The sequence below is a fragment of the Dipodomys merriami genome, unplaced genomic scaffold, assembly GCF_024711535.1.
Source record: "Dipodomys merriami isolate MVZ:Mamm:240054 unplaced genomic scaffold, mDipMer1.0.p SCAF_24, whole genome shotgun sequence".
Taxonomy (NCBI): Eukaryota; Metazoa; Chordata; class Mammalia; order Rodentia; family Heteromyidae; genus Dipodomys; species Dipodomys merriami.
In genome coordinates this window covers 21,050,429-21,075,862 of record NW_027203826.1, presented here as the reverse complement: position 1 = coordinate 21,075,862, position 25,434 = coordinate 21,050,429, and the positions used below count along the sequence as shown (strand labels likewise).

The window sequence follows — 25,434 nt, the reverse complement described above, 5'->3', positions numbered from 1 at the left end:
ATTTCTTTTTATCATCATTTCTAAGTACTTATTCTTGAAATACAGGTATTTAACTTGAGTATTTTATTAATACTGTGATCATTAAGTAAACTGGATGGCCAACCAGTTCTGGATTCAGAAACTCTATGCTTCACATTGTTAGACTCCATTAATTCTTTGAAGAGGAAGCCAGTGAATTACTGCTGCCATAGTGACATGAGTCATGATTCTTTAAAAAAAAAAAAAAAATACAGGAAATAAAATCATCCAGGATGTCTCAACAGTGTCAACAGATCGAATACGTTGTTCCCTATCAAAGTTTGGACATTGTTTTTCACGGTGGGAAGTTTCTTGAGGGCATTTTGTTCTTTATTCACATTTGTACTGTAAAGCATTGGTAGAAGCAAAAGCTGTCAGGAGAATTTCATACTGAAATGGAAATCAGCCTTTTGAGAGATATTCTGTGCTGAAAAAATTAGCTTTGATATGTGTGTCTGTGGGTATGTATTTTGTCAGAGAATGGCACTGTGGCTCAAGTGGTATAGCACTAGCCTTGAGCTGAAGAGCTCAGGATAGTGCCCAGGCCCAGAGTTCAAGCCCCACAACCGACAAAAACAAAAACAAAAAAACAACAAAGAAAAAACAAGTATTCTGTCAGAGATGAAATAAACTGAGGATTCAACGACTACTATTTTGTCAGTGATATAAGAAGCTAAAACTGTAGCATGAATATAAAAATAAGAAATGTTTGACAATATTTTTAAGTAAAGAATAAGATTATTTTATTTTTCCTTATTGCAATATAGAAATAATAATAATAATAATAAGGTCTAAATAGGCTGGACATTATGATGCATGCCTAAAATCCTATTAAATGGAGAAGCAGGAAAAGTACAAGTTCAAGGCCAGCGTGGCCTTGAACTGCATATATCAAGTAAATAAAGGAGCTGAGCTGGAGCTTCCTTAAGACTGTATTTTTTTTTAATAAAAACAATTCCAAGGCATTTATTGTCACCTGATGATAACACAAGGTTATCAGAACTAAGACTATATTCTTATGCTTAGTTTAAAAAAGTGTTTCTGTTCATCTATGTATTTATAAATAGTTGATATATTCCATATGACTATTATACTATTATTGCTATAGATGATTAATTTGCTCTTCCTTTTATTTTTTCCCCTTAGATGTTTATACAGTTGTTAGTCGCCATTGCATCAAACCTTCAGTTTTTTGTTGGCCAGATAACATCACCTTAAATATCTTCTACTTTTAGGTCTCGTGGGCTGCCCAAACTAAAAGAGTCACGTTCCCATGAATCCTTGCTGAGCCCATGCAGTGCAGTGGAATGTCTGGATCTTGGTAGAGGGGAGCCCGTGGCAGTGAAACCACTTCATAGTAGCATCCTTGGACAAGACTTCTGCTTTGAGGTAAAAAAAAAAAAAAAAAAAAGAGTAAATAGAAAGAATAATCAACAAGAGTTCATTGCTGTTATATTGTTAATTTTCAATTGATGAACGTTTTGTATTTTTAATAAAACGTTGGGAGATGTTCATCAAATTACATTTCTTTTAAAGTTATTAATGACAATGTCTCCTTACTTTTCTCTTGTCGGCTTTCAAAAATTAGTTGGCTATTTACTACATTCTCAGCAGAAGTTAACAAAAACTTATTAAATTAATATCTTAATTTTTAGCATTTTAATATTTTAATTTTTAATGCTTTAGGTTTTAGTAATAAAGATAACACACTATACTATTTTTCTCTTGGAGCAATATATCCTCAATTTTAATGTTATTTGGGGGAACTCTAATTTATCACATGAATAGTTCTTGATCTAGGACCATATCTTTATTTTTGTAACTCCATTCATGGTCCTAAACATGGTAGTTTGCTACCACATTTTAGGTGTTCACTAGCCACATGATGCTAGTAACTACCATTTCAGGCAGAGTACATAATCTGATCTCATCACTGGATTATGACCTGAGATTGAATTAACGTGAACAAATTTCAGCAACTTGCAGGCCATGTATTGGTACTCTTTTTTTTGTGTGAAAATACTGTACAGAGGGGTTACAATTACATGGGCAAGATAATGAGTACATTTCTTATCAAGCATTGTAGGCTCCTCCTTTGTTTCCCCTTCCCATCCCATCCTCCCCTGCCCTCCCACCCAACCCTCCTCCCCGCCCCCCTACCAAAGTTGTAAAGTTCGTTTTTGATGTATGACTTGTACATCTCATTGTTGCAATGGGTCCACCTGTAGTATTGGTACTCTTAAATAAAAATCATTTGAGTTACTTCTTGATATTTATTTTTAATAAAAATCACCTGAACTTTTCCTTATTTGTGAAACTCGGCTCAGTAGATTTTGTACTAAACCCAGCATTAAGTGCTAGGCATATGAAGTCCATGAGCTACATGTTTTATTTGTAATGGACAATGATAATAGTTGTCAGGATAACCTAATAACTAACTGGAAACCAGCAGCAGGTTACCTAGTAGAAGAAAAATGAATTCTAAAGACAGTAATTCAATAAATTTTATTTCATTTAGTAGTCTTCTGTAGTATTATGGTGAGGCAGTCTTGAGAAATCTAATAAACTGTTTGAAAAACGGTCTTCCCTTTTCAGTTATTTTTCAGTAGCTCAGAATTAAACATATTCATTTGCAGTTAATTTAAGATGTGGCCTGAAAAGTTTTTAGCTTGAATTTTTCTGAACCATAGGCAAACAAATTCTCCGTGGCTTTTGTTCGCATACCAGGGAATGAATGTGGATTCTACCTAGAGAATAAATTTAAAAAGCAGATTAATATATATATGCATATATGTATTTGTGTATGTGTATGTGTGTGTGTGTGTGTGTGTGTGTGTATATATATATATATATATATATATATATATATATATATATATATATAAAACAAAACAAAATTTGGATTTATAGTATATCCCTAACTCTTAACAGTAGAATTAGGAACATAGACCCTCTAATCGTACATTTCCATTTTTTAATACCTAATTTTTATGTTATAGGTCACCTACTTAAGTGGAAGTAAATGCTTCAGCTGTAACTCTGCCTCAGAGAGAGATAAGTGGATGGAAAACCTTCGCAGAACAGTTCAACCAAATAAGGTAATAGTAGCCTTGAATGTCTAAAAAATATATATCTAAGCAGCAAGTTAATGAAAGATAAATGCACTGATAATATCTTAATTTTTATAGAGCTTAACAGATTTTTTTGACATTATTATTTGGGTTTGAGATAGAGTCTCACTGTTTAGCCTAGGCTCCCTTCCAAATTGCTATGTAGCCCTTACTGGCCTAAAATTTGTGATCTTCATGTCTTAGCCTTGCAAGTGCTGGATAACAGGCATGTACCACTGTGACTGGTTTATAGCTTAATGGTTTTAACGTCTACATACATGTTATTACATTTTACAATGAGAGATAATTTCACAGGGACTATTGTTGTGATTGTGCCAATGTTAGTAAGGAGATACAGAAAAGGTAAGTGACATATCCATGTCAGAAATTAGTGCGTGATAAAAATGAGACCATATGATAAATTAGAAAATATCTTTAATCCAAATAAAATAGAATATATTTGGTTCTCTAAGAATGTTAGCGCTTGGTCTTATCCTAAGTTGACTCCTCTTAATAGAATACATTATCAGCATCACTATAAGAAAATGTTCTCTTTCTGGCAAAGCAGCTTTCAAATTCATCTTTCTTGCCTCTATAGGACAATTGCAGACGAGCCGAAAATGTTCTCCGTTTATGGATCATTGAAGCCAAGGATCTTGCCCCTAAAAAGAAATATTTCTGTGAACTGTGCCTTGATGATACCCTCTTTGCTCGTACAACCAGCAAGACCAAAGCTGACAATATATTTTGGGGTGAACATTTTGAATTCTACAGCCTTCCACATCTCCATAGCATCACAGTTCACATTTATAAGGATGTGGAGAAAAAGAAAAAAAAGGACAAGAATAATTATGTAGGGCTAGTCAACATTCCCACTGCCAGTGTGACTGGTCGCCAATTTGTAGAAAAGTGGTATCCAGTAAGTACTCCTACACCCAATAAAGGAAAGACAGGAGGACCTTCTATTCGAATTAAGTCACGTTTCCAAACTATCACCATTCTGCCTATGGAGCAATATAAAGAATTTGCAGAATTTGTCACCAGCAACTATACCATGCTATGTTCTGTTCTTGAGCCAGTAATTAGTGTGAGGAATAAAGAGGAGCTGGCGTGTGCCTTAGTGCACATTCTTCAGAGTACTGGCAGAGCCAAGGTAAGTGGAAAGAGGAAGGGAAGGTTACCTTGCCTAAAAATTTCTTTTCCTTTAAGAAAGAAATTGAGATTGGAAACCAGAAATTCAAATTCAAATGTACTTTACTATCAGTCATAAAAAAAGTGTGTGAGAAAGAGTTAAGAAAAGATTATTCATAATTATTAGATATAGAAGAGATGGGATTAGCATGCTAGTATGAAATGGAGGAATCAACAAATATTTGTTCATTCATTTGTTCATTTTCTTAAAGGGCAAATACCATAGCCAGCCAGTAAGATTGATATGATAACCTCACAATGTGTTCAAATTCTTTACCTTTAGTTTGAGTGTGTTGTATGACAATTTTCTTCCCCACTACATTTTCTAAAGATTATTTAATGAATATTATTTGTAGAAGTTAAGCTGGTGGCTCATGCCTGCGATCCCAACTATGTAGGAGGCCGGAGGGATTGTGGGCCATGACCTATCCATGGCTAAATAAATAAATTAAATAAGAGAAGCTACCTTAAAAAAATGACTAAAACAAAAATGGACTGGAGACATGGCTCAATTGGTAGAGTGCTTGCCTAGCAAATGCAAGCCATGAGTTCAGAACCTCAGAACTGCTTAAAAAAGAGAGAGAGAGAAAATGATTAATTACTATATCCCATAGGCAGAGAACAAAATATTCAAGAAGCATGATGAATATTAACAGCAGTTCTCATGGGATTAATATCTTTATTTGTATTAAAAATATCAAAGATAGTAATTGGTAGCTACTCATCTCATTTCATTCTGCAGTAGTATAAAGTAAAAAGGAAGATTTTAAAGAAGGAAATTGGTAAGTCATCTTTGAGCTGTGAAGCACAGTCACTTAGTAATCTGAGTCTCCAGTTTATTAGAAGCCAACTGGTCATTGTAGAATTACATTCCAGATCCATACTCATAGCTACAATCATTTAAGAACAAATAGAAAAAATAAATGCCATTAAATTTTCTTGATATAAATCAGAATATAGCACTATATTAGAAATATAGCTCCTTCTCTTTCTCTTGATTATAATTTTTGTATTTGAATTTACTGAAAATAAGCCTTCTGTTGTTAAAATGGTGGGTTAAGCATCTTTGAAATTGTCCCATCTTTATATTTCATAGATATGATATTTCTGCTTTTCAGTTGCTGAAAGGTTCGGCGATGCATAAGATTTTTTTAAGCAACTTTTAATTTGTGTATTGTAAACTGTATCCATTTAAAGTGGAGAAGTTCAGAGGGTTTTAAATCACTATCTAACTAAAACATCATGTCCAAAATTGCATCCTATTACCGTAAGTGTCAGTAATCATTCTTAAGTCCACAACTGCTCCAGAGTGAGTTTCATTATCTTTTGGGGGAGGAGTTGTTGGTTTTCTGAGTTTTGTTTGTATCTTTCTTTTTTTTTTTTTTTTTTTGTGCCATGATTGCTCAGCTTAGGGCCTTGACACTGTCCTCAAATCTTTTTCCTCAAGTCTGGTATTCTTTGTGCCACAGCTCCACTTCCAGTTCTTTTAGTGGTTAATTGAAGATAAGAATCTCGCTGGCTTTCTTGCTTGGGCAGGCTTGGAACACGATCCTCTTTATTAGCTTCCTGAATAGCTAGGGCTATAGGTGTGAGCCACCAGCACCTGGGCCACATCAATACTTAAAAGATTTAATTTTAAACTAAATAGTAAGCATAATCCCTTTGTTTTTTGTTCTGGACCCCATGGAATATCCAGTTATTATGTGATATTCAAAATACATAATGTTACCCCATTCCAAGCTGAGCACATTGAAATTGACAATACTTGTTTTAGGACTAGTAAAGAGTGATGAAAGGCTTTCTTCAGGATTTTAATTCTCCCTATTTCTTCCTTGTTTCTTGGTGGGTGGATGAATATAATGCCAGACAAAAATCAGGAATCCAAAGGATGAGTTCCAAAAGTTCCATTTTGACATTATGGGCATTTGTACCTCTTACACTTTGGACATATATATGGCATATATTGAAAGTGTGGGGTGAACACAAATAGACAGTATCTTTAGCCTCATAGGGCTTTCTGTTTTCTGGGGAAGACATATTAATCAAAGTAGTTGTGGAAATACATGTGTAATTCCAGAAAGAAGTACAGTAGACTAAAAGGATAGATAATGCTGTCAAGTATGGAGGAATGGGGCCGACAAGGACTTTATAGGGGACAGTATTGATCAGGGAAGGTTTTACTGAGGAAACGAGTTGTAAACTAAGATCCAAAAGATTCCAAGAATTAGCGCTGTGGAAGTGGGGGTGGGAATGAAAGTGGGAGTGGAATAGAACTGAAAACAGCATTTGCAGAAGGCTTTGTGCTGAATGGAGACTATATGTATTTAATGACCTAAAAAGAAAGCCCCTGAGGCTAAAGTGTAGAAAGAATGATACTAGACACACTTGAAGAACTAGACAGAGACCAAGAGTTCAGAGACATGTAGGCTACATTCAGAATTATGATCTTTTTCAAAAGCTCCATGGAAAAACCTATGAAGTAATTTTAAACTTAGAGGTAGTGACATGTAAGATTTTTATCTTGATTTCCTTTTTCCTTTCCAGTGAATCTGGTAACTTAGGTTTGAAAGCATCATTCCTAAGATGACTGATATTTTACTTACCTCTTCTAATGTGGACTATGTATTCAGTTATTCTGCCTGACTAAATACTGTTCAACCAGGATTTTCTGACCGACTTGGTGATGTCTGAGGTGGATCGTTGTGGAGAGCATGATGTCTTAATCTTCAGAGAGAATACGATTGCTACCAAATCCATCGAGGAGTACCTCAAGTTAGTAGGACAACAATATCTTCATGATGCATTAGGTATGGAAAGGAAAATACCTGCTTTCTTTTCTTTTCCTCCCAGTTTTAACTTGTTTCACCCTCATGAGACAAACAAATTGACTACAGTAGACAGTACGAGTATGTTTAATGATTGGAGAGACTATTTTGTTCTCAAGGAACTTACAGAAAAATAAAAGTCACATTGTCCCTATAGCCCAAAAGAGCAAAACCCTGTTTTCTTAAAGAATTTATTAAAAATTTAGCTTGAAAGAATTACAAAAATATTCCCTGCATAAAATACATTTACGTTGTATGTGTGTTTTAAAAGAAAGAAAGGTTGGAATAAGACATACATTGAGCAAGGGCATTGATGGGGATTACAATGGGAGGGGGGGAAAGGCATAGAAATGAGAAAGAATCACATATAAAACTTCGCGCGCATGCGCGTGTGCGTGCGTGCGTGCGTGCGTGCGTGTGTGTGTGTGTGTTTTGATCCTGGGCTTGAACTCAGGTCCTGGGCACTGTTCCTGAGCCTCTTTGCTCATAGCTAATACTCTGCTACTTGAGCCACAGTTCCACTTCCAGCTTTTTTGTAGATAATTGGAGATAAGAGTCTTACAGACTTTCCTGTCCTTGATGGCTTCAAACTGCAATCCTTAGATCTCAGCCTCCTGAGTAGCTAGGATTACAGGTGTGAGCCACCAGCACCTGGATAGAATAAAAAAATTTTTAGTAGAAAAAGGACATGAAGAGACAAATGAAAAACAACAAAAAAAGACTAGAAAATAATTGGAACCATTTTTTTGAGAGCCTGGTTAAGGATTTAAATTTCACAGTTTATAGGAAAACCACTGAAGGTTTTTTAGTAGGATATTTTCAATGGAATTAAGAGACTAATTAAAATGGCTTGTTAGGAAAGCAACTGAAAACGGATTCATTAAGAAGCCATTATAAATCAAACAAGAAATATTGAGACTTTGAGGCATTTGCAGGAAAAAGAATAGAAGGATATAAAAATGTTAAAATTGAACTGATAATGACTTCACAACTTTGTGAAAAAGAAGGAAGTATCAAATGTTAGAGACTTTTTCGCCTTTGTGAATGACTAAAGATAATGAGATTCTAACCGAAAATTGAAGTCGTAGAAATATAAACTTAAAAGAAAGGAAATTATATTTTGCCTTACAAAGATTCAATTTGAAATTCTGGTAGGATGTCTCGGATTTTTGGTAGGAAAACTAGTGAGGACATCTAAGCTAGCTGTTGAAAATTTGGAAGTAACTTATGTGGAAGCTATGAAACTAGCAGAGCAGAAGAGAATAAAGCCCAAAAAGAGATTTCAAAGTATTTTATAGGAAGGAAGGAAGAATAGAAATCAGAGAAATTTTGAAATGATCAGAGAGACAATACAAAATAAAAAAGAAAACAAGGAAAATACAGAGTTCTCAATACCAATAACAAATAGGAAAGAATTAAGAGTCAGAGGGGCTGAAGAAATAGCTCAGTGGTAGAGCACATGTTCAACATGTATTTATTTCTCAGAGCCACCAAAATTTTACTTACTTACAATTTTTTCAGAGATTTCAGAAGGATAGAAAAAGTGGCTGTCAAATTCTTTAGCAACTTAAACAGCACTTGTGATGCCTCAGCCTGGTTTCAAGAGGAAAGTAGTCATAATTAAGGGGGGAAAAGTGAAAAAACTGGTGAAGAAGTAGGACCACTATGTTTATATGAAACATACTTACTATAGTAGCAATAAATTACTACTATTTTTTTTCTCTTTGTGCTTTTCTTCAAGCATAGTGTTAAACTTTAAGATCTAATGGGAATTTGCAAGAAAAATAATTGAATATTCATTGATACTTGGAAAGGTACAAGTAGGTTATGTATAAGAGCATACTACAGTCATAAAATGTATGTAATGATTTGTATTGTATTTTAAAAGGCAACAATAAAGCCTCTCAAACATCGTTTATCTTGTGAACCTGAGGGAATATTTGTTGACTATCCACTTCTTCAAAATCAAATATTTATATTCTAAAAATCAATATTAAGCATGGCTTTTTAAGTATTTTCCTAAGTGAAAATGGATACCAAGTCCTTTGATATAACAGTGAATAATTAAGTAGCTCATTAGTTGAATGAAGCATAAAATAATTCACTGAATATGGGAAGAAAGGCATGAACTATTTCTACTACTCTATGAGCAATGCCCAGAGTGGTGAAAATGGCTGAACATAAACAGAATTAACCAGTAAGCTACTTCAGGGCCAATTGTATTGTCTTCTTCCCATAAAAGATTAGCTATACTTCATATATTGTGTGTAAAAACTACATGCTATTTCCAGACTGCTAAGAATCCTCAGGGAGGGTCGATTTTAATAGTTGTCAGTCAAGGTTGAAGATGTAGCTGAGTAGAGTGCTTATCTAGCATGCCATAGGCCCTGGTTCAATCCTTTGCACCAATAAAAGTAATATGTTGCTTAATATCAACCTGCTTCTTAGCCAGTCTTCATTTATCTAGATAAAAGCCCTGATAAAAAGCACAGACTGCTTCAGTTAGACTTAAATTTTTAATCTGGTAGTCCCCTTTAACTCTCTAATTGAAGTTGGAGGAAATACCATCTGTAAGATTAAAGGAGTTGCTTAGACTATTTGGAGGCAAATACCTTTCAACAGTAACATATCCATACCTATACCTGAAATTTTTGTGGTATTAATGAGTTAGTAGTTTACGTAGACAGCACATTGGCCCAAACTTAACTACAATTAAACAACATAGCAAGTACTCCTTTTCATTCTGATTATTTTTCAAAGGTAAGAAAAAGTCAAAAGACAGTTTAGAAAGGTGGCTCAGTGGTAGAGTGCTTGCCTTGCATGCAGGAGGCCCTGGGTTCGATTCCTCAGCACCATATAATCCGAAAAAGTCGGAAGTGGCACTGTGGTTCAAGTGGTAGAGCGCTAGCCTTGAGCTGAAGGACAGTGCCCAGGCCAAGAGTTAAGGCCCCACAGCCAACCAAGAAAAGAAACAGAGAGAGAGAGGAAAGAAGGGAGGGAGGGAGGGAAGGAAGAAAGGGAGGGAAGAAGGAAGGAAGGAGAAAGAAAAGAAAGAAAGAAAGAAAGAAAGAAAGAAAGAAAGAAAGAAAGAAAGAAAGAAAGAAAGAAAAGAAAGAAGAGAAAGGAAGAAAGTCAAATGGGATTTTTAATCAATCTCAATAATTTTGGTCAAGTACTTTCTAGATTCAAATTTATAAGAGCTCCACCTGCCATTTTGATACATACCACATTATCAGGCATAGGTTGTAACTCTAAAAATGAAAATAATTGTATTTTAGAAAATTTTAATAGTGTCATATAAGGAAAAAAATTAAGAAGCTTTAGTGCTTATCTGATTTGGGGAGGGAAAGGGGAACCACAGAAACGGTGGGAAAAAAGATGAACTAATTCAACAGTGATACTATATACTATGTTGGAAATGAACTTATATAAATTGGGTAGGGGGGTTGGGAGGAAAAAAACTGGGAGAAAATGATGGAAGAAATGTACTCCATACCTGATTTTTGTAACTATAGTCCTCTGTACTCAATAAAAATTTTTTAAAAAGCTAAGGGTAAACAAAGGAGGAGGCTACAATGCTTGATAAGAAATGTACTCACTATCTTGCCCATATAATTGTAACCCCTCTGTACAGTATTTTCACAATAAAAAAAATTAGAAAAAAAATTAAAAATAAATAAAAAAGAAGCTACAGTGTGAGCACCATAGACAATTTTATAGACAATTTGTTTTGAGCCATAGAATAATTTATTTGACTCTTGAAAAGTAAAAGAAAAATATTTAATATTTATAGTACTTATTAATGCTAGCATTACTTTCCCATAATTGATAAAACTTAAAAAAAAAAAAACTTCCTCAATGTAAAGTTCATCTTGCACATTTAGAGGTTAAACAGGTGTTACTTTGTATATTTTGACATTAATTGCTTAAGTTTTAAATTCAAGTATTCTTTAAACAAAATACTGTAGAGATATAGGAAATGCATACCTTCTGAAACTGGCAATGTTAAGCTTTTGTTAGTTTTGGTGATTTTACTTTATGAAAAACTATTTAGAAGTAGCGTATTTTTTCAGCTGAGCTCAGTGACTTGTGCCTATAATCCTAACTACTCAGAAGGCTGACATCTGAGGGTTGTAGTTTGAAGCCAGCCTGGGCAGACAAACCTGAAAGACTGTGATCTCCAATAAATCAGCAAAGTGGAGATTTGGCTCAAGTGATAGCACCAGCCATGAGTGAAAAAGCTAAGCAACATCCCAATGCCAGCACAATGATAAAACAAAAGTAATTTATTTTTGTACATAATAATGACTTCTATAGAAGTCTGGGAAGCATACTAGATGCTTTTTAAAAAAATTATTCGCGGGGCTGGGAAGGTGGCTCAGCGGTAGAGTGCTTGCCTTGCATGCATGAGGCTCTGGGTTCAATTCCTCAGCACCACATAAGCAGAAAAAGCAGGAAGTGGTGCTGTGGCTCCAGTGGTAGAGGGCTAGCCTTGAGCTGAAGAGCTCAAGGGCCAGTACCCAAATAAGGCCTGAACTAAAATAACATTAGATCTCTCTCTCTCTCTCTCTCTCTCTCTCTCTCTCTCTCTCTCTCTCTCTCTCTCTCTCTCTCTCTCTCTCTCTCGCTCTCGCTCTCTCTCTCACTCTCGCTCTTTCTGGCTCCACAGCCTTTTTTTTTTCTATGCCCCATTTTCCTTCCTTGTACCACTTCACTTTTTGTTTCCCAGGCATGTTTCTTCCAAATTATCACTTCTCAAGTCATAGCTATTTTTTAAAAGCTTTCACTTACCTAAGTACTAAACACTTTGATTTTTTAAAAAAATGTCCTTCATATTGCTACTGCTACTTCTACTTAATTGTGTAGGAATTAATGTTCCGCTTCATGAACTCTGTTATAGCAAGTCCAACCCTCAAGTAATATGATCAGGATCTTACAAAGGCCACTCCTCTTAAAAACAAAACAACAACAACAACAACAAAAAAAAAACCCTAAGACCTAAGAACAGGTTCATGGTTCATACCTTTAATCCTAACTACTCAAGAGGCTAAGAGCTAAATTCAGCCATTCCCTTATTTGTAATAACTAGTATATGTCTGAGACAAGCAGAAAAGGTCAGATAAGTTGATGTTAGGTGAAATGAACCCCAAGATAAGTATTCAAATGTGTTTTTCTTGCGATTGTTTCTAACATATTTATAAGATGATTTCTTTGTTGCTTTGTATTTTCCTCCCCCACAGTATAACCCCTGCTTTCATTGTGTTTGATGTTGGTATAATTTGTGGAGGGGAAAGGCAAAAACAAACTGTTTAAAAAGGGATACATTACAACAATGAGATGTACAAGTCGTTATGTCAAAAAAGGCGGGGGGGGGGAGGGGGGGTTAGGGCAGTCTGGTTAGGGCGGTCGGGGTAGGGGGGTGGAGAGGGGAGATGGGATGGGAAAGGAAACAAAGGAGGCAACAATGCTTGATAAGAAATGTACTCATAACCTGGCCCATGTAATTGTAACCCCTCTGTACGGTATTTTCACAATAAAAAAAAATGAGCAGCCATGGAAACAAATAAGGACAAATTAGTATAAAACATGGAACATTTGCAAATATTAAAGTATATAGTGTATAGTGGAGGATAAGCAGGTAAGGTGGTAACTCCAGGGAATTTCTGGCATACCTTTATAGATAAGCTATATGACCAAAGCATCTAAGCTAAATTTCTGTGGGAAAGCATATAGGGAATATATAAAGAGAATCTGCTACAGTTTTTACTAGGTTAAATGACCATCCCATTGCAACAGGTGAACACATTCAAGCCCCCAAACCTTAGGTAAGTTATTTGGTCAGGGTTGGGTTGTTTGATTTTCTAAAATAATATGAGTTCCCCTACTTAGAAACGAACCTTCTAAGCTGGGCACCGGTAGCTCATGCCTGTAATCCTAGCTACTCAGGAGGCTGAGATCTGAGGATTCATGGTTCAAAGCCAGCCCAGGCAGGAAAGTCCATGAGACTCCTGTCTCCAATAAACCACTGGAAAACTGGAAGTGGTACTATGGTTCAATCAGTAGAGTGCTTGCCTTGAGCTTAAGAGCACAGGAACAGCGCTGGAGCCCACAGTTCAAGTCCCACGAGCAACAAAAAAAAAAAAAAAAAGGGAACCTTCTATAACATATTACAAGTGGTGCTAATTATAATTTGTGGTTTCTGGTTTTAAAAAATACTACTTTATTTAAAGCTATATTATTATTTTTATAAGTATTATAATGATGTTAGTATTTGGTATCATTCTGCTTACAAGATAGGGAAAATAAACATGTGGGAATGTGGAAAACTATTGGGTTCCAAATCAGAGACCCTTCACAGGCAGTCTTGTGCTTTCCCTGTCATTTTTGGGACAAGAATTCCCCATTATACTTTTTATTTCAGAAATATTAAATCTTATTTTGTTCAAGAAGACATTTTACACTTATACTACTTGTTTTCTTTGCAAAAAAGGGGAGTTCATCAAAGCTTTGTATGAATCAGATGAGAACTGTGAAGTGGATCCCAGTAAATGTTCATCTAGTGAACTGCTAGACCATCAGAGCAACCTAAAGATGTGTTGTGAGCTGGCTTTCTGCAAGATCATCAATTCTTACTGGTAAGCTGGTGTCCATTTTTTGTCTAAAGTTTAATTTTTCATTGTAGGCAGAAATACTTCTGAACTGATTATCAAAATAATCTCTTCTATAATGTTAGATCTAATTTTCAAAATAATCTCTTCTATAATGTTAGATCTGCATCCTCGAATACTCAAAAGTACTTTCTCTCTTTTTAAAACATTTGCCAATGTTGAACAGATGTGCTCATGAATTTTGATCATTGCTCTAACTCCGGTACTTGGTGAGATTTTGGAAGATTTTTGATGAACAGTCTTTTAGACAGATTATGGTGAGCTATCTTAAACCAGATGGTTTAGTCAGGAGCCTCATGCCATTTTCCCACTTTACAAAACTAAATTTACACTAATTCAGAGTTTTTTAGCTTTCAGATTCAAGTCTCCATATGGCCTTCTGTGAATTTTCCAGCACTTCTTAAACATGAGTCAGTCTAATCCTTGGATCTTGACTAAGTTCTCCTCATAGTTCAGCCCTAAAGCAGCTGAGTCACACTGGGATCACTGGTATTTTTATATTTAGAGATTTAGTTTGTTTTTTTGTTTTTTCCCCCTCAGTGTCTTTCCTCGTGAATTGAAAGAAGTATTTGCATCATGGAAGCAACAGTGCTTGAACCGAGGCAAGCAAGACATCAGTGAACGGCTCATTAGTGCCTCATTGTTTCTCCGTTTCCTTTGCCCTGCCATTATGTCTCCCAGTCTTTTCAACCTTATGCAGGAATATCCTGATGACCGCACATCTCGGACTCTAACTCTTATTGCTAAGGTCATTCAGAACCTAGCCAACTTTGCCAAGTAGGTGATACTACCCAAACCACTTTACAAACACATGGTTTAAAAAATTAAATGAGGCCTAAAATTTGTATGTGATTGGGGAGCTCCAAAACTCAGACAGATGTTCATTTTTTAATAAAAGCAGCAGCATACTGGAAACAGCTATTAAGTAACTATAGTACATTATAATATTTGAAGCCACCTAATATTGTTTAATCTAACTCAGAAGGCAGATATGGAGAGGATTACAGATGTAGGCCATCCTAAGTAAAAAAGTTACTAACATTCTATCTTAACCAGTGGAAGCTAAGCATAGTAGTACATGCTTGTCATCCCAGTTAAGCAGGAAACATAACTAGGAGGATTGTGGTACAGGTCTGTCTGCCCAGGTGTAAATGTGAGACTATTTGAAAACAAAGGAAAAGGGGCTGGTAACACACCTGAGTGGTAAGCACCTGCCTAGCAAGCACAGGCCCTGTGTTTAAACCCCAGAACCTAAAATTTAAATTAAAAAACAAGCAAACTACTATTTTAAAAGAATACTAAGTAACATGGAAAATGGTGAAAATACAATTAAATTAAATGTCCATTTAAAAACAGGATTCAAGATGGTGTCCCAACAATATGACAAGAATTTGTAAGTATAAAAGTATTGAGAAAGGGCTGGGTATGTAGCTTAGCAGTAGAGCACTTGCCCAGTATGTACAAACTTCTGGCTTAGCTTTCCAGCATTGAACAAAAAGAAAAAAGACGAGTTGGGGAAAATAAACAGTTACCATTAACTAACCTAACCACTTCCTAAAAGATAATGTAGAATGAAAACACAAAAGATAGAAGAATGCTATAGATGACCAAAAGAGGCCAAATGCAACTTTTTAGGATCTTAAATTAGGGAAAAAAATTATAAAAATTAATTTAGGGAGCCAGACATGGTGACACACACCTCTGTATGTCCAGCAATAGAGAAGCTGAGGCAAATGATCCATTTCAAGGCCAATCTGGATTGCAGAGTGAGTTCTATGCCAGCATGGGCTGTACACAGAGAGACCCTGTTAAAAAAAAAATAAGGGATAATTGGTAAAATTTAAATATGGACTAAATAAAGAATTTATGAATAATACTTTAAAGTGTTAGTATAATAATGTATTTGATTTATATAAGAGATTCTTCTTATTTGAAAAATAAGTGCCAAAGAATTTAAAGGTGATGTCTGCAAGTTAGTTTAAAATGATTCAGAAAAAAAGATATGTATATATAGAGAGAGTGAAAGCAAAGTTGGCAGAATGTTAACAGTTAATGTAAATGAAAGACATACGGGTGTTCATTGCATGTTCTTTCAACTTGCATGTAGACATTTTTTTTTCAAAAGAAAAGAGGAAACCAATAGCACTCAAATGCAAATAGCAAATAATGTTTGTTTAGTTGAATACCCACACTTTTTTCTTTCAACTTTTTATATTGCTTTCGATTCTTTCCTAATTGTAATTTTAAACTTTTAAAGAAAATAATTTTGAAAAATGAGTGGGAATTCTTTCCCACTGGCAGAATTGATCACAGATGTACTTTCTGTTAGCAATATACGGAAGAAAAAAATGGAACTTCAAAGAAGCCAACAGTTAACTTGTGTAGTGTGTTTTCTTAGAAGAACCACTATTTTAACTTTGTATGTAACCCAAAAATTGAGCTAATTGTAATAAAAATGATTTTTAGTCTATCTTGGAACAGGTTCTATAGATTTAAATTAGGCTCTGGAGATGGTAGGATCTAGATAGACCAAGAAATTCTTCTCTAGTAGAAATAAAGTGCATGAGCAAAGGCTTGAAAAAGAAAATAAAGAGTACAATACCTTTATCCAAGGTTTGCGTTCAAGGTCAACTTACCTATGTTCAACTGTGATCCAGAACTGTTAAGTGAAATATTTCAGAAATTAACAATTCACTAGTTTAAAATTGCATGTCATTCTGAGTAGTATGATGACATCTCACACTATCTAGCTCAGTCCCATCCAAAATGGGTATCATTCCTTTATCCATATATATGCTACTGACCCTTTAATAGGTTCTTGATGAAGATCTATCAAGATATCACAGTGCTTATGTTCAAGTAATCCTTAATTTAGTCCCAAAACATAGGAGCAATTATACTGACAATTTAGATGTGCCAAAGAAAAGAGCTCCCTTTAAAATAATGACACTTTATCATAGGTATGTATATATAGAAAAAAAAAGGTTCTATACTACTCACAATTTCAAATTTCCATTAGAGGTTTTGGAATATACACCATAGTTAAAGGGGAAACTGTTGTATAATATATTTGGGAAATTTTGAAGAAGCTAAAAAAATTGTAGTTTGTGTTGATGAGCATTTAGTAGATAACAAAGGCTATCTTAGAGAAAGCTTTAAATACCAGAAAAACATGATCCTTGGCTTTACTATACATAGAAGAGAAAGCTATTTAAAGCTTTACAATCTTTATCAAAGAAATATTTTAAAAATATGTTTTAGCAGTTAGAACTTATGGATATACAAAAGTCATAATTATCTGTACAAAATTTAAAAAATTATACCTCAGTATAAAAATTTTTTTCATGGATATAGAATCAGTTTTAAATGATACCTCTTTCCTGGAATATCTTCCTTCTCATTTTCTCACCTCTTACTTCAGGTTTGGTAACAAAGAGGAATACATGGCATTCATGAATGATTTTTTAGAACATGAATGGAGTGGAATGAAGCGCTTCCTTTTGGAGATCTCTAATCCAGACACCATCTCAAACACTCCAGGCTTTGACGGTTATATTGATCTTGGCCGTGAGCTTTCAGTTTTGCATTCCTTACTGTGGGAAGTAGTTTCCCAACTGGATAAGGTAAAGTAGACTGGGAGAATGATAGAAAATGGGAGATAGATAATTTTATTGAAACAATTCTGGAGGGTATCTACAAGTAAAAGAACTTACCCTCTCTAATAATTGGAAGCAGCCATTTGTCCTAAATATCTGAAAAGTAAATGGTTATCATTTCTGAGCAAATTAGATTATCAGCAACCAAGAAATTCTAGAAAGCCATGACATCACTAATACATTTTGTATAATTACCTGAATTAATGTATGTTTCTACAGATTTATGTAGCATGTGTGTATATGAAAAGTTATCTGGAAAACTAACATCAAAGTTATTTTTCAAGTAATTTGTAACAAAATCACAGATTTAGAAAGTATTGTTTATCATGTTTAAGTAACTTTATATATGGAAAAAATTACTATGCAAAGCAGAAAGATTGATATAATTATTAGTGCTAAGAATCACATGAAATCTGGAAGTTCTAATGTTTTCTTTATCTACAGATATGAAATAAGAATACAGAAATCGGTTATCTTATTTTCAGATTCTAAATAAGTAGTTTTATATATCAAATTAATAAGCAAATGGAAAAACATGCCAATTATTTTTCCCCTCTGGTATTTCACAGAGTTGTTAGTAGGTGTGTTAGTTTAGTAGTATGTTAGAATAGCTTTCTAAAGTGATTTTTCTGTTATAAAGATTTTTCCCCATTTTTTTCATATCAAGCTGTACTAGTTGCTTGAAGAGTAATAAAACCTATATTAAAACTTTGATGAAAAGAGCATAAACGATGGTATATTCACTGTTGTTTTTTTATAAAACAATAAACCACTCCTGTTTTTTCAAGAACCTGATACTCACCCTTAGAAATACTGACTAGATTTTAAAATCTACTTCTTATTTTAACTATGTTAAAAGTAAGATCCCTTCAGCTGGGCATTAGTGGCTTGTTCCTATAATCCTAGCTACTCAGAAGGCTAAGATCTGAGGATAGTGGATTGAAGCCAGTCCAGGCAGAAAAGTCCATGAAATGTTTATCTCATTATTAACTACTCAGAAAAAGCCAGAAGTGGTACTGTGGCTCAAATGCTAGAACACTAGCCTTGAGCACAAAGAGGCTCAGGGGTAGCACCTGTGCCCTGAGTTCAAGGCCCAGGACCAGCAAAAAATAAATTCATTTGAATCAGGAATCAGTATTGTTGAACACATAAAGGTATTCTTCAGATGTCATTTGTACTCCTTTGGCTAGAATACAAGAGCCTATGTAAGTCAACATACTTTCCTAACACACATAAGTCCTTGGGTTCAAATCCCTTGTACTATCAAAAAAAAAAAGTCTGTTGATTTTTTTTTTTATTTGAGAAGCTAATGAAGACCCAAAGGCAGCCGTTTAAAACTGCCTAATAGTTGAGAGGGGTCTCATAATACCTCATGAGGCTAAGAATTACCTAAAGAAAAATACGAAATTGATAAAGCAAATATTTTAACAAATTATTCTTTATCAGACAACTATAACTTCGTATAGTTATCTTGTTAAATAGATTTGTAACAAGTTTTGCTGTATAAACATTTTTTTAATTCTGTTTGGTCTTGAAAACCAGGAATATATCAGTATTACTTATAGAAAGAGATTACCTGATTGTGTCGCTGAAAAAAATTACAAAGACACAGTAAACAAATTAGGGTTCCCAAGACTGAATAGGATAGCAAATGGCATTATCATCTAACTGTGTGCCCTACAGTGCTCTGGAACCCTGAATGTAGCACCTTCCTGTATGTTGGCATGCATTTCTTTTCTCATATCATCTGTTTTTGCTTTGGAAGTTTCATCATACTCGCCAATCCTCTGGTCTTGAAGGTCCTTTTGGTTAGAAAATGTTTAGTACCTCCTCTTCCCTGCTCCATTAAAGTCTTCTAGCCACCCAAAGATTTAGCTTGCTTTGCATGCCTATTTTAGTTGGAATGGCAATAGTTTGGTTATTTTGAGCATGTCTTTTAAGTTTTATTTGCATAACCCTAATTTCTGTTTCCTTTCTTTCCTCAATGTCTGCTGCACCCTGTTCGCCTCCTTCATTCATCTCGACGCCATGGTTCTGCTGCTCCATAACAATGCATTATGAACCTGCCACTCCCATATGCAAATACCTATCCTTCCCTCCAACCTACACCCCTCCATCAATGGCCATCATTGTCCCAAAAACAATCTGTCATGGATATCACAATGCTATTATCCAATTAGGGTGAAAATTCCTTCCTACAGGCAACCGTGGCAAAATTGGGGCCTCTTCCTCGTGTACTTGCTGATATTACCAAATCCCTGACCAATCCCACACCAATACAGCAGCAACTGAGACGCTTCACTGAGCATAACTCCAGTCCAAATGTTAGTGGAAGCCTCTCTTCTGGATTGCAGAAAATCTTTGAAGACCCCACAGATAGGTATGAAAGAGAAGGTTTGAACTATTATCTCAGAAAGAGATATTGTTTAGATTTGGGGAAAATCTGTTTAATTTTTGAAACTTAAAGTTATGAGCAATTGAAAAAAATCACATGAAATAAATCCCAATTGTCATAATCCATACAATCTATTTCCTAGGAGGATAGAGTTACATTCAGTAAATGTATACAAAAATCTGTGTCATGGTTGAAGAATGATTAAGGGCTTTTATGATATTAATGTGTTCATATGGTATAGCACTCAAAACTGAACAGTGCCTCAGTTAAAACCACTTTATAACTGGCTGTGTCAGTTAGATAGGTAGATACAATTTTGATGCTTAGATTTTGTGTTCTGGATTGGGAAGATTTGTGCTTTAACAAAGATCCTTTGGTTATCGACTTAGAACTTCTCCTCTTAAAGGTTTAGGAAAGGCATTATGAGTTGGAATATCTTGGGAGAGTTTGAAACCAAGTAGGGGACTATCAGAATTCTAGTAAAAACTTAAAACAGTGATAAGGGGGTATTGCAGTGTTACTTGCTAATCTTTAGAAGAAAACTAAAAATGGTAGATTTTATTCTAAGAATAATAGTGATAAAAAACTATGTTTCTAGGCTGGGAAGGTGGCTTAGTGATAGAGTGTTTGCCTTGCATGCATGAGGCCCTGGGTTCGATTCCTCAGCACCACATAAGCAAAAAGAAAAAAGCCGGAAGTGGCGTTGTGGCGCAAGTGGTAGAGCGCTAGTCTTGAGTTGAAGAGCTTAGGGACAGCGCCCAGGCCCAGAGTTCAGGCCCCACCACCGGACCCCCAAAAAAAAATGTATGTTTCTAAAGAAATTTGAGTTGTGAAACTTCAAAAGAGTTTATATGCCCAAAGTAAAGAGTTTTAACTATAATGAATTTACTCCAAGAATAATTAAGGGTCCTTTTGTTTTCCACAGTGATTTGCATAAACTAAAATCTCCAAGCCAGGACAACACAGATAGCTATTTCCGAGGAAAAACATTATTGCTAGTTCAACAAGCATCCTCCCAAAGCATGACTTACTCGGAAAAGGATGAAAAAGAAAATAGCCTTCCTAATGGTCGAAGCATCTCCCTCATGGACCTCCAGGACACTCATGCCGCTCAGGTGGAGCATGCATCTGTTATGCTTGATGTGCCTATGCGCCTGACAGGAAGCCAGCTTTCCATTACTCAGGTGGCCAGCATCAAACAACTGCGGGAAACCCAGAGCACACCTCAGAGTGCACCCCAAGTGAGAAGACCCCTACATCCAGCCTTGAGCCAGCCAGGAAGTCTCCAGCCCTTGTCATTCCAGAACCCTGTCTATCACCTCAGTAACCCAATCCCAACAATGCCAAAGGCCTCTGTAGATTCTAGTTTGGAGAATCTAAGCACTGCCAGTTCTAGAAGCCAAAGTAACAGTGAAGACTTCAAACTCAGTGGACCCAGCAATAGCAGCATGGAAGATTTCACCAAACGTAGCACTCAGAGTGAAGACTTCTCCAGGCGGCACACTGTACCGGATAGACACATACCTCTTGCTCTGCCACGACAAAATAGTACTGGGCAGCCCCAAATCCGAAAAATGGACCAGGCTGGGTTAGGTGCTCGAGCCAAAGCCCCTCCATCCCTGCCACACAGTGCTTCCTTACGTAGCACCGGGAGCATGTCAGTGGCTTCTGCAGCCCTGGCTACTGAACCTGTGCAGAATGGGAGTCGGTCTCGGCAACAGTCCTCTTCCTCCAGAGAGAGCCCTGTTCCCAAAGTGAGAGCAATCCAGAGACAACAAACACAGCAGGTGGGATGAGTGTGAGAGGCTGGCTTCTACTTAGTTCTACTACTTCCTTGCTTCTTTATGTACACATTACTGTTCCCCATTTTACCCTCCAATTCTCTATGGAGAAACAAGTTCACTGTGTCTTTTTCTGAAAATGGTTAGACAAAGAAACAACACCTATATAGGGAAGGGAAAGAAAGAGGTAAAAAGGTAGAAGCACATGTGATTGACAAGTATCCTGATTGTTTGTGTATCCCTTCTATTGCTGGGTACATGCGCAAGCCCAGCTAGTGTCAGATCAATCTTAATTTATGATTTTCAGACTTTTTCATATTTGCCAAGAATTTAATCAGTCTTTCATTTGTTATTACACCAGTACATATTTTACCTTCTTATATGAACCTAATACCTTTAGGGCTCTGAGTATGAAAGAGAGAGAGAGAGAGAGAGAGAGAGAGAGAGAGAGAGAGAGAGAGAGATTTTTTTTAAAAAATGCTCTTCCTAAAAAGTTTGTATTAATTGGCTGAGAATGTGGCTCAATGGTAGAGTGCTTGCCTAGCATGCATGAAGCCTTGGGTTTGATTCCTCAGTATCACATAAACAGAAAGGCCAGAAGTGGCTCTGTAGCTCATGGTAGAGTGCTAGCCTTGAGCACCGAGACAGTGCCCAGGCCCTGAGTTCAAGCCCCAGGACTGGCAAAAAAAAAAAAAAAAGGAAAAAAAGGAAAAGTCCTGAGTTCAAACCCTAGTACTGAAAGATAAATAAATAATTTTTAAAAGTTTGTCTTGAATTTTTAAACCTATTTACACTTTATAAGTGCTCTAAGGAGTTTTGTGATTAAAGGAATTCTATAGTAAATCATTTTATACTAAAAATAATGGACAAGGATACTGCAATAAAATTCCCGCATATCTCTCTTTAATATATGTGCATTTTTGCAAGTAGTAACTTACTAATTTGACAGCTTCTGCTTTTACACTACTATGATCAGAATCCTTTGCTCTTACATTAATAGTTGCTATAAAAAAAATGGAACATATACAGAATGTTTAGGAATAAAGGGAAAGGATAAGAAGCTGATTCTGAGAGCATTCCTAGGTCATTCTTTCCTGGGAAATAAGCTTATGCCTTCAGTCTTACATTTTTCACTTTTATTTTTGTTATGCTGCCCCAATTTTCATCAATTCTTCTGATTTAATAGACATTTTCACTTAAAATCAGAAAATACATATATAGTATACACTTTTTTTATCTTTTGAAATAAGTTTTACTATACAGCTCGGGCTGGCTTTGAACTTGTGATCCTCTTGCCTCTGAGTGCTAGGATTATGTGTATCTTTTATGTATAAACATATACTTACATATAAGTATATATGTGTAGAGATTTTTTTTTGTTAGTAGGCTATCAGTCATTGACACTTTATTATATTTTTGTTTCTACACGTACCTCTTTGCTAACCTTTGATTAATATCAACTATTTTCAGAGTTAAAATTTTATTGGAAGAAGAAAGGAAAGATAAGTAGTTTTAGAGATGAAATACAGTATGAAAGCAAATATCTATCTGAGGGCTTAAGTCAGAAGGAAGATACTGAGAATGAGACAGGAAGTAGAGAAGAACATCTAGGTTGGCAGGGATGAAACAGGGTGGAGGCCTTCCTACTTTTCAGAAATTGACTTGATCTGAAAAGAACAGGAAGGTTATTTTTTTTCCTCCTACTGTACCTGTCCATTCTCCTGTATTATGAAGACATCAATTACCAGGGCTCAGGACTCTGATCGATTGTTTATAAATGTTACAAATTAAATAGTTTTTTGTGTGCTCATCTGGAACGAGTTTTCACTTGAAGGGAAAATAAAACACCAATTACACAAGCCGAGAACATATGTTTCTATGAACGAATATGAAGCTTCCTACATGGATGAGAGCTGAGAAATACATACCATCTCCAAAATCCAATTTAAAAATTAATTTTCTGCCACAACCATTAATGAGTTAGGGAATAAATATGTCTATAAATAGACACAAAGATACAGATATTTAGTGGGGCAGAGCCACAGTGAGATCTCCTAGCACAGATTTAATATCTATCTGTATTTATAACTGGTACCATCATAATAGTTGAAGTGTAGATTAGTATAGTTTGATTGCTCAAGTTTCTGTTTTTTCTTACCCATTTGAGCTTTTTCTTCCTTTTCTTTCTGTTTGTTTTCTTTCATGAAGCCTCTAAAGTTCTATAGAATCAGCACATTTTAAGACCACTCCTTTACATACTTTAATTGAAATTTTATTGTTCTCTGGCCAAAAGTAGATTTCTTTATGAAGATTGTTCTGTAGGCATCTGTAATCTGTGGCTTTGTCCATGGAAATTCCATTTGTATCTTAACACAAAGGAGTGGTCTTTGTATTTTTTTATTTTTATTTTTTATTTTTTGTCTGTCATGGGGCTTGAACCTCTGGGCTTGGGCACTATCCCTACGCTTTTCAGCTCTAGGCACATGCTTTACCACTTGAGCCACAGCAGCACTTCTGGTTTTCTAGTGGTTTACTGGAGATAAAGACTCATGGACTTTCCTGCCTGGGCTGGCTTTGAACCATGATCCTCAGATCTCAGCCTCCTGAGAAGCTAGGATTACAGGCATGAACCACCAGCACCCAGCAAATATATGAGTTGTTTCTGAACATTAGAAATTAAGATTTGGAAAGGTCTTGTAGAATAATACTGCATCATTTGCAAAGAAATGGAAGGACCTAAAAAAAACCCAAAACATATTAAGTCAGGCCCAGAGAGATAAAGAATACATGTTTTCTCTCATATGTAGAAGCTAAAATTAATGTATAAAGTAAACACCTTAGAAATGTATGCAAGTATATACAAGTATATTTACGAGAGAATTCAAATGGAGTAACTCATTAGAAATACTAACAGTCCACCAAAATAACCATGAAACAGGGAGAGGGATAGACAAATGAAGAGAGGAAGGAGGGTGAGAATGCAGTCATAAAATTCAATGCATGGCCTACAAAATTAAGAAAATTGAGCAGGATGGGTTGGGAGAAATGGGGTAGAATCATGAAAGGAGTAACACTAGTCAAGATGCATTGTAATCATAGACTGCTTTTTTTTTTTTTTTTAATTTTTTTTATTGTAAAGATACTATACAGAGGGTTACAGTTACATGAGTGAGGCAATGAGTACACTTCCACTTCCTCTTGAACATTGTTACCCCCTCCATTGTTTTCCCTCTACCATCCCCTCCCTCCCTCCCTTCCCCAAGGTTCTTTTTTTTTTTTTTTTGATTGTAATTAAGTGATTACTTAATTTCCGGAAATTCACAGTATTGTGGAATAATGATGCTCATTTAAAGTCACAAGTTCATTCTAACTTTCCTGGAGCAAATTGTCTATCACAGTCTGTAATATATAACGGTGCTCATATGTTATATACCATATATGTGATCAGCAGCATGGGGATATTTAGTAGTGGTTCAACCAGATGAGTGGGAGTTCTTTGTTTCTTAAGTCCTGTTAGTTTTGTCATATCACCTAACATTTTGGATTCATCATCCACTTATCAGGGAGACCATGTACTGTTTGTCTCTTCGTTCTTGGCTTACCTCGCTCAACATGATTCCTTCTAGCTCCATCCATTTCCCTGCAAATGCCATTATTTTGTCATTTCTAATGGCTGCATAGTATTCCATTGTGTATAGATACCACAATTTTTGGATCCATTCATCTGTGGTGGGGCATCTAGGTTGTTTCCATATCCTAGCTATTGCGAACAGTGCTGCAATAAACATGG

General features: G+C 35.6%; 1 protein-coding gene and 1 long non-coding RNA gene across 10 annotated transcripts in view; one reads left to right on the top strand and one right to left on the bottom strand.

The window, feature by feature from the left end:
* The window catches only part of Rasal2 (RAS protein activator like 2), a 258,171-nt gene that overhangs the window by 211,218 nt on the left and 21,519 nt on the right, over nucleotides 1-25,434 (top strand). For 7 of the 9 annotated variants that reach the window (XM_070034391.1, XM_070034390.1, XM_070034387.1 and 4 more), the window contains 9 exons: nucleotides 1,254-1,407; nucleotides 3,018-3,116; nucleotides 3,727-4,281; nucleotides 6,982-7,126; nucleotides 13,635-13,779; nucleotides 14,353-14,589; nucleotides 17,234-17,435; nucleotides 19,649-19,848; nucleotides 20,789-21,650. In XM_070034391.1, coding sequence (XP_069890492.1) covers nucleotides 1,254-1,407; nucleotides 3,018-3,116; nucleotides 3,727-4,281; nucleotides 6,982-7,126; nucleotides 13,635-13,779; nucleotides 14,353-14,589; nucleotides 17,234-17,435; nucleotides 19,649-19,848; nucleotides 20,789-21,650 — 2,599 coding nt within the window. The remainder of the gene's footprint in view (nucleotides 1-1,253; nucleotides 1,408-3,017; nucleotides 3,117-3,726; nucleotides 4,282-6,981; nucleotides 7,127-13,634; nucleotides 13,780-14,352; nucleotides 14,590-17,233; nucleotides 17,436-19,648; nucleotides 19,849-20,788; nucleotides 21,651-25,434) is intronic. The other 2 variants (XM_070034392.1, XM_070034389.1) reach the window with 1 other exon arrangement.
* Nucleotides 15,517-17,310, bottom strand: LOC138835811 (uncharacterized). The gene is made up of 3 exons (XR_011374729.1): nucleotides 17,222-17,310; nucleotides 16,449-16,471; nucleotides 15,517-15,617 (listed from the first exon to the last, which is right to left on the bottom strand). It is a non-coding gene; the product is annotated as an uncharacterized lncRNA (long non-coding RNA).